The sequence below is a fragment of the Dipodascopsis tothii genome (assembly GCF_038497935.1).
Source record: "Dipodascopsis tothii strain CBS 759.85 unplaced genomic scaffold V1510scaffold_66, whole genome shotgun sequence".
Classification (NCBI taxonomy): domain Eukaryota; kingdom Fungi; phylum Ascomycota; class Lipomycetes; order Lipomycetales; family Lipomycetaceae; genus Neoaidaea; species Neoaidaea tothii.
Window position 1 is genome coordinate 91 of NW_027118050.1, and position 10924 is coordinate 11014.

The 10924-nt window shown below is 70.3% G+C and overlaps 7 protein-coding genes across 7 annotated transcripts; 3 read left to right on the top strand and 4 right to left on the bottom strand.

Annotated features, from left to right (window-relative positions):
- Positions 1 to 328: 328 nt before the first annotated feature.
- Positions 329 to 1109, bottom strand: V1510DRAFT_446656 (uncharacterized protein). The gene is made up of 3 exons (XM_066935730.1): positions 1068 to 1109; positions 887 to 1038; positions 329 to 855 (listed from the first exon to the last, which is right to left on the bottom strand). Exons 1-3 carry the CDS (start codon positions 1086 to 1088, stop codon positions 357 to 359), a joined length of 672 nt encoding a protein of 223 aa, XP_066786328.1. The 5' UTR covers positions 1089 to 1109; the 3' UTR covers positions 329 to 356.
- Positions 1110 to 2363, bottom strand: V1510DRAFT_424317 (uncharacterized protein). Its single transcript, XM_066935077.1, has 4 exons — positions 2134 to 2363; positions 2035 to 2060; positions 1755 to 1906; positions 1110 to 1724 (listed from the first exon to the last, which is right to left on the bottom strand). Exons 1-4 carry the CDS (start codon positions 2216 to 2218, stop codon positions 1223 to 1225), a joined length of 765 nt encoding a protein of 254 aa, XP_066786329.1. The 5' UTR covers positions 2219 to 2363; the 3' UTR covers positions 1110 to 1222.
- A 218-nt stretch (positions 2364 to 2581) lies between these two features.
- V1510DRAFT_424318 (uncharacterized protein) lies at positions 2582 to 4322 on the top strand. The gene is made up of 4 exons (XM_066935078.1): positions 2582 to 2850; positions 2882 to 3953; positions 3984 to 4189; positions 4220 to 4322. Exons 1-4 carry the CDS (start codon positions 2668 to 2670, stop codon positions 4259 to 4261), a joined length of 1503 nt encoding a protein of 500 aa, XP_066786330.1. The 5' UTR covers positions 2582 to 2667; the 3' UTR covers positions 4262 to 4322.
- Positions 4323 to 4399: 77 nt separating this feature from the next.
- Positions 4400 to 5609, bottom strand: V1510DRAFT_424320 (Sin-like protein conserved region-domain-containing protein). The gene has a single exon (XM_066935079.1). It carries the CDS (start codon positions 5481 to 5483, stop codon positions 4617 to 4619), a length of 867 nt encoding a protein of 288 aa, XP_066786331.1. The 5' UTR covers positions 5484 to 5609; the 3' UTR covers positions 4400 to 4616.
- Positions 5610 to 6078: 469 nt separating this feature from the next.
- Positions 6079 to 7914, top strand: V1510DRAFT_424322 (P-loop containing nucleoside triphosphate hydrolase protein). The gene has a single exon (XM_066935080.1). It carries the CDS (start codon positions 6407 to 6409, stop codon positions 7853 to 7855), a length of 1449 nt encoding a protein of 482 aa, XP_066786332.1. The 5' UTR covers positions 6079 to 6406; the 3' UTR covers positions 7856 to 7914.
- Positions 7874 to 9167, bottom strand: V1510DRAFT_400371 (WD40-repeat-containing domain protein; the record flags this gene model as incomplete). The annotated part of the gene is made up of 2 exons (XM_066931954.1): positions 8237 to 9167; positions 7874 to 8038 (listed from the first exon to the last, which is right to left on the bottom strand). The coding sequence occupies exons 1-2, from the start codon at positions 9134 to 9136 to the stop codon at positions 7874 to 7876; spliced, it is 1065 nt and encodes a 354-aa protein (XP_066786333.1). The 5' UTR covers positions 9137 to 9167.
- Positions 9168 to 9642: 475 nt separating this feature from the next.
- V1510DRAFT_424324 (Elongator complex protein 4) lies at positions 9643 to 10737 on the top strand. The gene has a single exon (XM_066935081.1). It carries the CDS (start codon positions 9769 to 9771, stop codon positions 10582 to 10584), a length of 816 nt encoding a protein of 271 aa, XP_066786334.1. The 5' UTR covers positions 9643 to 9768; the 3' UTR covers positions 10585 to 10737.
- Positions 10738 to 10924: the final 187 nt, after the last annotated feature.

The following is a 10924-nucleotide window of genomic DNA, read 5'->3' on the forward strand; positions in this document are numbered from 1 at the left end:
CACCAACGAACGAGCCTCCGGCGGCGACTCCGTCGAGGGTGCGCCCTTCGGGCAGGCATATAGCCGCGCCTACCCGCAGCCACCCTTGGCAAGTTCGCAGCGAGGCTGCAGTGGCGGTGCAGCTCCGATGGCCCGGCGCGGGGTATTGCGGCTATATGCAGGCAGCGTGCGTGTGGGCGCACGAGCCCAAGCGCGGCAGTCCCGCTGCGCCGGCCCAGTGTCTGGCACGCCTCCGGCAGTGGCACGGCAGCGACAAGGGCGGCGCTACGGTGGGGGCGCGAGCGCCGTTGACTACGCGCGGCTATAGCGACGGCCGCGGGGCTGCGGATCGGGCGGCTATTTCTATTGCTATGCAATCACGAGCGGTCGAGGAAGCCGAGAGCACCCGGGCGGGCCTCGGCGCCGAGGACAACGTTGCGGTCGACAACCAGTCCCTTCTCCTCGAGCTCGGCAAAGACCTTGATGAAGGTCTTGCCCGAGCGGTGCACGACATTGAGGTCGTCCAGGGTCGTGTAGCGCTCAAAGATAACGAACTTGTCGGGGTTGTTGAGCGCGCGGAAGAACACGTAGCTCCAGCAGTTGGGCTCGGTGGCCTCGACCTCGGTCGCCAGCGGCCGGAACATGTCGAGGACCTCCTCACGCTTGCCGGGCGCGACGGTGAAGTACGCAAACATGGGCAGCGCGGTCTCGGCCTGCAGCGCCGAGTAGCCGGGGCGAGTGACGAAGCCGATGTCGGTGGTCTCGAACTCCTCGAGGAGGAAGTCCTTCGAGAACATGGGCGAGGCCGTCGCGGCAAACGTCTTGAACGACTCGTTGCCCATGTGGATCGTCTCGAGCGCGTGGCGGTCGTCGTAGCTGGCGTCAGCGGGGCCGGGCGGCCACGTACATCTCGAGGCCGAACGCGGTGGACGTGTTGGGCTCCTCCAGGCCCTTGAAGAAGTAGTACGCGTGCGTCTTCTCCTCATCGGCCTTGACGGCGGCGGCCTCGGGCACAAGGGCCTCGAAGACGTCGTCGAGCTTGCCCTCCTGGGCGTAGATCTGCGTCAGCGCGGCCGGCAGCAACGTACCTGGGCGGCGAGAACAAACATTGTCGGTGATGGACGGTTGGGCGCGGCAGGCTATTTAAGCGGGTCAATTACGTAAAGCCTGATAGGAGGGCGGGGTGTCGGCGCGGCGATAGGCCTGCGCGTTGCCGTGGCAACAGTCACGTGCACTAGATACATCACGAGCGCTCCAGGAACCCCAGCGGCCCCGAGCCCGGCTCCTCCCCGACGATCAGCGTCTTCTCCTTGACCCAGCCGAGCTTGTCCAGCTCGGCAAACACGTCGTTGAACGTCTTGCCCGAGTTGTGGGTGTCCTTGAGGTCCGGCAGGCTCGCGTACCGCTCGAAGATCACGAAGCGGTTCTCGTCCTGCAGCCCGCGGAAGAACTTGTAGCTCCAGCAGTTGGGCTCCTTGGCCTCGACCTCGGCCGCCAGCGGCCGCAGCTTGTCGATGACTGCCTCACGCTTGCCGGGCGCCGTCGTGAAGTACGCGAACATCGGCGTCGCGTCCTTGGACTGCTGCTTGGAGTACCCGCCCGGCCGGAGCAGGAACCCGACGTCGGCCGGCTCGAACTCCTCGAGCACAAAGTCGCGCGTGCACGACGGCCGTGCGTTGGCCACGAGCGTCTTGAACGACGCGCTCTCGTTGTGCGTCTTCTCGAGGTCGGCGCGGTCCTCGTAGCTGGCGTCAGCTTGATCTGGCCGCACTTACATCTCGATGCCGAACGCAACCGACGTGTGCGGTTCCTCGCGTCCGGTGAAGAAGTAGTACGCGCTCGCGCGGTCCTCGTTGGTTTTGACCGCGGCAGCCTCGGGCTTGAGCGCCTCGACGACTGTGTTGATCTTGCCCGGCTGGGCGAACATCTGGCGGTTAGCGTCTACAGAAGCGATGCGGGGCGGGCCCCGGGAGCGGCCTGCAGCTGCTGGCGTGCGCACGGCTGCCAGATCGGCCGATCGGCGCCTGTTGCGGTCGCGGAGCAGGCTGGACGTACCTGAGCAGTGATAACAAACATGTTGGCTGGCCGTTAGCAGCGGCTCGCGCGCACCAGACGACAGCCCGTAGTCTGGAGCCCCGTCTGGCCGAGACTCACCTAGATCGGAGGGGCGGATAGGAAACAATTGGTCGAAGAGTTGAGATCGGCCTGTTCGAGGGCTCATACTCGAGAACGTGTGCATAAACGGCACGTGACGCTGCACCTGTGACCGTATATGCCATAGCGTGGAGCACTTGCACAGCTCAACCAGGCATGGCAAGCATGGCCGACGGAAGCAGGCGCCGGGCCCGGGTGCCGGCGGCCGACCCGGCGTGGTGGCAGGCGAGTCGCTGAGGCTTCGCCGAGCGCTTGGGGCGCCGGCCTCCGGCGGAACTCGCACGCCGCGGCGCCCAAGCCGCCCACAACGCGGCCCAAAATCAGGGGAACATCGCGAAACGCGCACAAAGTCCGCGCGTTTCGGCAGATGTGCCGCAATGCCCGCGGCCCGTAGCGCTTGGTATCCTAACGCTCCCGCGTCATGCGGGATTATGTCAGACGCGGTCGGCGCAAATTTTGGCCCGACGTCCTCATCGGCCATCCACGATCCGTCCAGCGTCCGTCCCAGTCAGCGCACCCCCGGCCCGTCCTAGCATGGCCAAACGAACCGCTGCTGCCGCCGAAGCCGCCGGCAGCCCCGACGGCCCCGACGCGCCCGACGCCGGCACGCCCGCCAAGCGCGTGCGGATCGAGGAGCCCGACGCGTCCAGCGACGACGAGGAGCCCGCGCCCGTCGAGGAGGCGCCCCTCGCCAGCGGCGACATGTATCTCGAGACGGTAAGTGGCCGCGCGTGCGCGCTGACGCCAGATCGACCGCTCGCGGCTGGACTTTGATTTCGAAAAAGTGTGCTCGGTCTCGCTCTCGAACGTCAACGTCTACGCGTGCCTGGTCTGTGGCAAGTACTTCCAGGGCCGTGGCAAGGTCTCGCACGCATACTTTCACTCGCTCGACGAGGACCACCACGTGTACATCAACCTGCAGACGCTCAAGGTGTATGTCCTGCCCGAGGGCTACGAGGTCACGTCGGGCACGCTCGACGACATCAAGTACATCGTCAACCCGACATACACGCGCGCGCAGGTCCAGGCGCTCGACCGGAGCGAGACACTGTCGCACGACATCCAGCACAAGCCGTACCGGCCGGGCTTCATCGGCATGAACAACATCAAGCAGAACGACTACCTGAACGTGGTCGTGCAGGCGCTGGCACACGTCGCCGCCGTGCGCAACTACTTCATCCTCGAGCCGTTCGAGGGCCGGCCCGAGCTCGCCGGGCTGTTCTCGGTGCTCGTGCGCAAGATCTGGAACCCCCGCGCGTTCAAGACGCACGTGTCGCCGCACGAGCTGCTCCAGCACGTCTCGTCGCTGTCCAAGAAGCGGTTTCGGCTCACCGAGCAGGCCGACCCGTTCGACTTTATGAACTGGCTGCTCAACAACCTGCACGTCGCGCTCGGCGGGAGCCGGTCCAAGATGCGCACGAGCATCATCCACCGTGCGTTCCAGGGCAAGCTGCGCGTCGAGGCCCAGAAGATCACGCCACGGGCCGACGCCGGCGACCGCCTGCGGTTCGAGGCCGACATGCTGATCGATGTGCAGGACGTGCCGTTCATGTTTCTCGCGCTCGACCTGCCGCCGGCCCCGCTGTTCCAGGACGACATCGAGAAGAGCGTGATTCCGCAGGTGCCGCTGACGTCGCTGCTGGCCAAGTACGACGGCGTGACCACCCAGGAACTGGCCGGCCACCGCCGCCGGTACCAGATCCTCGAGCTGCCGCCGTACCTGATTCTGCACGTCAAGCGCATGACCAAGGTCAACTTTGCCGAAGAGGTCAACCACACCATCGTCACGTTCCAGCCGGTGGCGCTCGACATGGCCCCTTGTAAGTACACGCGCGTGCGCGCTGACCCAGACACGGCGCGCGCCACCGAGCCCGTGCTCTACGACCTGGTGGCCAACATCACTCACGAGTCTGTGTTCACGCCCCAGGGCCAGGAGAAGCACGTCTACCGCGTCCAGCTGCGCGACAAGGCCCGCGACGAGTGGCTGCAGATCCAGGACCTCTACGTCGAGGAGATCCGCCGGGAAATGCTGTTTCTGGGCGAGTCAACCATCCAGGTATGTATTTGTGCGCCTGCTCTGACGTAGATCTGGGAACGACATCGGCCGCCGAGACCGGCAGCGACGTAGGCGTCGTGCACGCCGGGCGGCGGGCGCGGCGGGCGCGGCGGCGACCCGCTGGGGATGTGCCCTCGGGCGGCCGGCGATTCGCCGGTGGTGCTGGCCGCCGCACAGCGCCGCACAGCGTGCGGCTCGGGCGCCGCGCGCCACCCGCCGATAGCCGCCGGTGGCTCAGCTGTATATTATCAAGCATGCACAAGTTGTGACCCGACCAGCGCGACTCGTGCGACGCGGTTGCCCTGGCAACGCTCAGGGGTACTACGTAGTGTCGGGCAGCTGCCGACGGGCCTCCGGCCCGCCGAGGACCAGCCTGGCCGGCGGCTAAACTCCGCCTGACCGGCCATAGGTTTCTCCGAAAGCTGTATTACTCGTCGCGGATGAGCTCCAGGAACTCGTCGTGCCCGGTGGTCGGCACCAGCGGCGCCCGCGACGTCGCCAACAGCCGGTCAGCGGCCTCCCAGGCTTCGTCCGTCGCGGTGTCGTACCAGTCAATGTCCACCCACCGCTCGTCGTCAGCGCGTTTGGACGCCGCCAGCGCGCCCGAGTAGCGCGGCGCGCTGGCGTCGGCCGACCGCACAGTCATCTGCACCGCGCGGACCTCGCGCGGACCGGCCGGCGCCGGCGTCGCCTTCTCGTCCGACTCGCGCGCCATGTATGCAAACGTCGGGCGCAGCTGGCAGGTGCCCTTGACGGGCGTGACGTGCAGCTCGCCGCCCTTGAAGATGCCGACCATGTAGCCGTCGGCGGGCTTGATGATGCCGCCCAGCGTCTGGCGCTCGATGCCGCCCCAGCGCTCCGCGCGGCCGGCGTCGTAGAACCGCTCGGTCGAGATCGGCACGTCCACCTGGACGACGCCCGCCTGGGGCTTGACGCGCGCCTCGAGCACCGGCTCGCCAGACACCCCCGAGTACGTGCGCGCCTTGGCCCGGACAGGGTACTGGAACAGGTAGAGCTGGCGCGCCAGCGACGACGCCGCGTAGATCGGGAACTCGGCCACAATCGGGTCGTCCGCCGGGCCGGGCTCGGACGGCGCGTGCGCGGCCGCCGGCGCCAGGCCAGGCTCGCCGTCGACGTCCATGGCGTCGCCGTCGACGGGCTGCGCGGCGGCCAGCGCTGCGGCCAGAAACGCCGGCTCGGGTTCTTCGGTCTTGACGGCCGATCCGGCCGCGTACACGGCGGCCGCGGCCGCCGACACGTCGACGCCGTCGAGAGCGGGGTCTGCGGCGTCCATGCGGTCCTAGAGATGCGCGGGGTGGCCGGAAAACGGGCTGAGCTCGGGGTCGCTGCGGTCGTGGACGGTGGCCAGATCAAAATTTTCGCTGCGAAAAATTTGCCCACATCGCCAGTCCGCCGACATAGGACAACAGGCACTCCCCACGCACGACAAGCATGGACGACGGCCTGATCCTGAATCTGCAGGTGCCGACGGAGGGAAAGCGGGCGGCCGCGCCGGCGGCGGCCAAGAAGAGCGGCCGCTGGACCGACCGCGTGAAGGCGACGCGGGCGATCCGCCGAGCTGAACGCAAGAGAACGGGCGGAACGGCGGCAGGCAAGGCCGCGGCCGGCGCCGGCGGGCCCGGCGAGGCGACCGGCGAGTCTGCGGGCCCCGGCGAGGGTGCAGACGGCGGCGCGGCCGGCGACGGCGCCGGATCAGCGACCGGATCGGCCGAGAGCCGCAAGCGCGGCCGCGGCAGCAGCTCGAACAAGACCGCGCTGGGGGCGAAGCGGGCCCGGCGGACCGACGACGACGACGACGGGTCCGGCCGGGCCGACCGCAGCGACCGCGGCGACCGCGGCGACCGCGGCGACCGGCCAGAGCGCGGCGACCGTGACGGCGGCCACAGCCAGCCCCGCGGCGTCATCTCGTCGCTCTTCACGGGCAACCCGCGCGCGTCGACGGTGCCCAGCGGGCAGACAGACGGCCCCCGGGCCGACCCGTCCAACGCGCCGGACCAGGCCGCGTCGTTCGGCGCCCTCGGCGTCAACGACGTCCTGGCCACGCACGTCCAGGACCGCCTCAAGTTCACGCACCCCACGGCGATCCAGCGGGCCGTGCTCGGCCAGCTCGGGTCCAGCGACCGCGACGCGTTCATCCAGGCCCAGACCGGCTCCGGCAAGACGCTGGCGTACGTGCTGCCGATCGTCAACGCGCTCATGACGCAGCGGATCACCCGCGAGTCCGGCACGTTTGCGATCGTGATTGCGCCGACGCGCGAGCTGGCCGCGCAGATCTACGCCGTGTTCGAGTCGGTGCTGGGCTGCGCGCACCACATTGTGCCGTGCCTGGTCGTCGGCGGCGAGAAGAAGAAGAGCGAAAAGGCGCGGATCCGCAAGGGCGTCAACATCCTGGTGGCCACGCCCGGCCGGCTGGCCGACCACTTTGACAACACGCGCGCGCTGGACGTGGCCGAGGTCCGGTGGGTCGTGCTGGACGAGGGCGACCGGCTGGTGGACCTCGGGTTCGAGGAGACCATCACCAAGATCACGGCGACGCTGGACACGCGCGCGCGGCACGCGCGGCGGACGGTGCTGTGCTCGGCCACGATCCGGGCCGACGTCGAGCGGCTGGGGCAGGTCGCGCTGCGCGACCCCCAGTACATCGCGGTCGGCGGGCGGCCGGCCCAGGACGGCGCGGCGCCGGCCGAGCCCGACGACGAGTTCCACGCGCCCGACCAGCTGCTGCAGCAGGTGCTGGTCGTGCCCATGAAGCTGCGCATGGTCACGCTGGTGTCGACGCTGGTCGACATCCTGCGGCAGCCCGGCGCGGCCAAGGTCATGGTCTTCCTGTCGTGCTCGGACTCGGTCGAGTTCTACTTCCGGGCGCTGACGCGCGCGGTCGCGGACGCCGACGCGCCCGACGACAAGGCGGACGAGTCGGCGACCGCGCGGCGGTCCGCGCTGCTGCGCAAGCACACGGGCGCGCCCGCGGTCGTGCACATGCTGCACGGCTCGCTGGCGCAGGCCCAGCGCAAGGCCACGCTGGCCGAGTTCGCGCCGGCCGCGGACGTGCCGCACGTGCTGCTGTGCACGGACGTGGCGTCGCGCGGCCTGGACCTGCCCGCGATCTCGCACGTCATCGAGTTCGACCCGCCGTTCGCGGCCGAGGACCACCTGCACCGCGTCGGCCGTACCGCGCGTGCCGGCCACGCCGGCTGGGCCGCGCTCTTCCTGCTGCCGGGCCGCGAGGAGGGCTACGTGGCGGCGACGCTGGAGCCGCGCCACCGCGGCAAGATCGTCTCGCGGTCCTACGTCGACGTCTTCACGGCCGTCTTTGGCCCGGCGTGGATGGACGCGGCCACGGCGCTGCAGCTCGACGTCGAGCGCTGGCTGCTGGCGTCCGCGCAGATGCACGACCTGGCCAAGCGCGCGTTCAAGAGCCACATCCGCGCGTACACGACGCACTTGTCGGCCGAGCGCGACATCTTCTCGGTGCGCGACCTGCACCTGGGCCACCTGGCCAAGGCTTTTGGCCTGCGCGAGTCGCCGACGGGCGTCAACAAGCGCGAGAAAGAACGGGCCGGGCCGGACTACGCCAAGCGCAAGATGCTCCAGGTGGCCAACGTGCACGCGTCCGCGGGCGCGAGCGAGTTCAACATCGGCTAGTGTACATATGTAAATAGATCAGTAGACGTTCCAGAGGCCTATGCGGCCGTCCTTGCCGCCGACGGCGACCCAGTGGGCGGCCTGGACGGCGGCGCTGCGGCGGGCGCGGGCGAGGGCGCCGAGGGAGGGGGCGTCCGCGGGCCGGGGGCGGGCGAGGGCGGCGGAAGCGCCGGCGGCCGAACGCTCAGCCGCGGCCGAACCGCCGGCGGCCAAACAATCTGCCGCCGCGCCCGTGTCCTCCGCGCCCGAACCTTCTGCCGCCGCGCCCGTGTCCTCCGCGCCCGAACCTTCTGCCGCAGCGCCCGTGCCCCCCGCGCCCGCGCCCTCGGCCTCAGCCGCGCCGCCCCCAACCGCCGTCCGCCCCAACGCGCTCGCCGACACGCCCGCCCGCGGCCCCGCAAACACCCCCAACTGCCGCAGCGTGCGCGCCGAAAACACCCGCACGTTGCCGTCCCAGCCGCCGGCCACGGCCACCCGGCCGTCGTCGCGCACGCTGACCGCGCCCAGCCCCGAGTGCTTGGTGTCCACCACCTCCACTTCGCCGCCGGCCAGCGGCACGCGTGCCAGCCGCGAGTCCGCCGCCGACGTCAGCACAAAGTCCGGCCCCGCCGCCACGCCCAGCACTGGCTGCTTGTGGATCGCGTGCACGGCCACCGTCGCGCCCGTCGCCAGCGCGTACACTGCCACATGGCCCGACTCGTAGCCCGCGACCAGCACAGACTCGGCCAGCGCGAGCGCCATGACGATGCCGGTCTTGACCGCCGGCCGTAGCCCCGCGTGCGGCCGCGCCAGCGTCGCCGCGTCCGCCGCCGGCCGCGCCCGCGCGGCCGCGCCCACGTCCGCGCCCGATCCCGGCCACAGCTCGTACACGTCGACTGTGTCCGAGTCGAGCGTGCCCGGGACGGCCAGCAGCCGGCCCCGCGTCGCCGCCGCGCAAAAGTTGAGCGCGTTGACCGCCATCGACAGCACCACCGGCGGTGCTGGCGGCGCCTCGTCCTCGGCCGTCCGCGGCGCGCCGCCCCCGGTCCACCCGGCCACGTCGTGCACCAGCAGCGAGTTGTCGCGCGAGTGCGTCAGCACCAGCCCGGGCGCCAGCCACGTCGCCGTCAGCACCGACGCCGTGTGTGGCCGAAAGACGGTGCGTGGCCGCCGCGTCGCCAGCGACCACACCACGATCCAGCCGGCCTCGTCGCCCGACACGATCTCCAGATTATCGGCAGACACGGCCAGTGCGGTCACCGACGCCGCGTGCGCCCGCAGCGTCGCCTGCGGCACGGCCATCGAGCTGTTGGCCACCGTCGTTGCCGGCCGCCGCCGCGCCGCCGGCAGCACCTCCACGGGTGGCCCGCGGCCCGGATCGCCGTCTAGCCCGGCCAATCCGCCGCCGAGGCCGGCTGCCAGCTTCGCCGCCAAGTCGTCGGGCACGCCGCCGAATCCCTCGGCGCTGTCAAAGTCGTCCATGGCGGCCGTTGTGTCGACAGCGTGTTTGACACATCTCGCGAATTTTCCACCACGCCGCACCACCACGATCCGGCACTCGCCCGCCCTACGTCCGTCGGACCCGCCTGAAACCATCAGGCCATCAGCCGCCGGCCGCTTTCTGACGTCTGGCAGAGTTTACGCCGGATCGCATGTCGTTCAAGCGCAATACGGCGGTTGTTGTGCCGTCGCGCACGCCCACTAGGGCCCCAGGCCGGCCGCCGGCCGCCGCTGCCGCGTCCACGCCGGCCGCTGGCGGCCGCGCAGAGCGTCCGGTGGCCGCCGCTGACCGGCTGGCTCGCCCGGCCGCTCGGCTGGCACCCGGCTGCCGGCCGTCGCTCGTGGTGTCGTCCGTGCCGGTCGTCTCGACCGGGACGGCCGACCTCGACACCGGCGTGCTTCTCCACGGCGGCCTGCCGCTCGGATCCGTGCTCATGGTCGAAGAGGACGGCGTCACAGACTTTGGCGCCGTTGTCGCGCGCTGTTTTGCAGCCCAGGGCGCGGTCAACGGCGACAAGGTCCTCGTTGCCGGCGTCGGGCCGGGCTGGCATCTCGAGCTACCGGCGGCGGCGGCGGCTACCCCGGTTGCGGACGCACCCGCTCCGGCCGCCGACTCGCTGCGCATTGCCTGGCGGTACCGCAACGTCGGTGTGCGACCGGACGCGCCGGCCACGCCGGCTTCGTTCCGCCGGGATTGGATCCTGACGGCCCGGATGGTCCCCGCCGCCCGCGTCGAGTACGCGCCGGCGGACCTGGATGGCGTCCTGACCGCCGTCCGTCGCGCGCTGGCCGCGCCGGGCGTCGTCCGCCTCGTTCTGCCGGGATTCCTGGCACCACTGGCCTGGCCGCTCGAGGCCATTGACCCGGCCAAGCTCGTTCCGTTTGCCGCCCGGCTACGCGCCCTGCTCCGTACCCACTCGGACAGACTGGTCGTGCTGCTGACGACGCCCACGGCCCTGCTGGCCGATGCCGAGCCGGTGTTGCCGCTCCTGCGCGGCCTTGTCGACGGCGCCGTCGCCCTGCGGCCGTTTACCGAGGCCACCGACCCCTACAAAGGCTCGTCGACCGACCAGCCACGGGCCCAGGGCCTCGTCGACGTTCTCAAGGTGCCCGTGCTGTCTGACCGCGGTCTCATGCTCGTCCGCCGCGGCGAGCTGGCCTTCCGCGTCTCCAAGCATCGCTTCGTCATTGAGGACTGGGGCATTCCCATCACTGCCGACGAGCCCCAACCAGGCTCGGACATCTACTAGGCCTGAGAGACGCGCCTGCGCGGTCTCTGGAGACGCTGACAAGCCGTCGGCGTCCGTTAAGGAAGCCTGCGGACGGCGCCACGCGGCTATGCGCCACGCGGCTATGCGCCACAGCGGCTATGCGCCGCAGACACAAGCTCCCCGCAGGACAACACTGACGGCGGAGCCGAGCCGCACCTGCCCGTAGGGCAGCTACCCTCGACGGAGTCGCCGCCGGAGGCTCGGTCGTTGGTGAGCCTCCGGCGGCGACTCCGTCGCGGTGGCTGCCCCGCAGGCAGATCGCGACTACACGCGGCTCTCTGGCAGAGGGTCGCTCGCCAGCATGTGACGCACGCTGATC

Coding starts and splice junctions, on each gene's coding strand:
- V1510DRAFT_424322 (XM_066935080.1), top strand. CDS start 6,407: ATGACGCAGCGGATCACCCGCGAGTCCGGCACGTTTGCGATCGTGATT.
- V1510DRAFT_424324 (XM_066935081.1), top strand. CDS start 9,769: ATGGTCGAAGAGGACGGCGTCACAGACTTTGGCGCCGTTGTCGCGCGC.
- V1510DRAFT_424320 (XM_066935079.1), bottom strand. CDS start 5,483: ATGGACGCCGCAGACCCCGCTCTCGACGGCGTCGACGTGTCGGCGGCC.
- V1510DRAFT_424317 (XM_066935077.1), bottom strand. CDS start 2,218: ATGCACACGTTCTCGAGTATGAGCCCTCGAACAGGCCGATCTCAACTC. Junction 2,061..2,133: donor TATCCGCCCCTCCGATCTAG/GTGAGTCTCGGC, acceptor GCTAACGGCCAG/CCAACATGTTTGTTATCACT. Junction 1,725..1,754: donor GTTGCGTTCGGCATCGAGAT/GTAAGTGCGGCC, acceptor AGCTGACGCCAG/CTACGAGGACCGCGCCGACC.
- V1510DRAFT_446656 (XM_066935730.1), bottom strand. CDS start 1,088: ATGTTTGTTCTCGCCGCCCAG. Junction 1,039..1,067: donor TGTTTGTTCTCGCCGCCCAG/GTACGTTGCTGC, acceptor GCGCTGACGCAG/ATCTACGCCCAGGAGGGCAA. Junction 856..886: donor ACCGCGTTCGGCCTCGAGAT/GTACGTGGCCGC, acceptor CGCTGACGCCAG/CTACGACGACCGCCACGCGC.
- V1510DRAFT_424318 (XM_066935078.1), top strand. CDS start 2,668: ATGGCCAAACGAACCGCTGCTGCCGCCGAAGCCGCCGGCAGCCCCGAC. Junction 2,851..2,881: donor GCGACATGTATCTCGAGACG/GTAAGTGGCCGC, acceptor CGCTGACGCCAG/ATCGACCGCTCGCGGCTGGA. Junction 3,954..3,983: donor GGCGCTCGACATGGCCCCTT/GTAAGTACACGC, acceptor GCGCTGACCCAG/ACACGGCGCGCGCCACCGAG.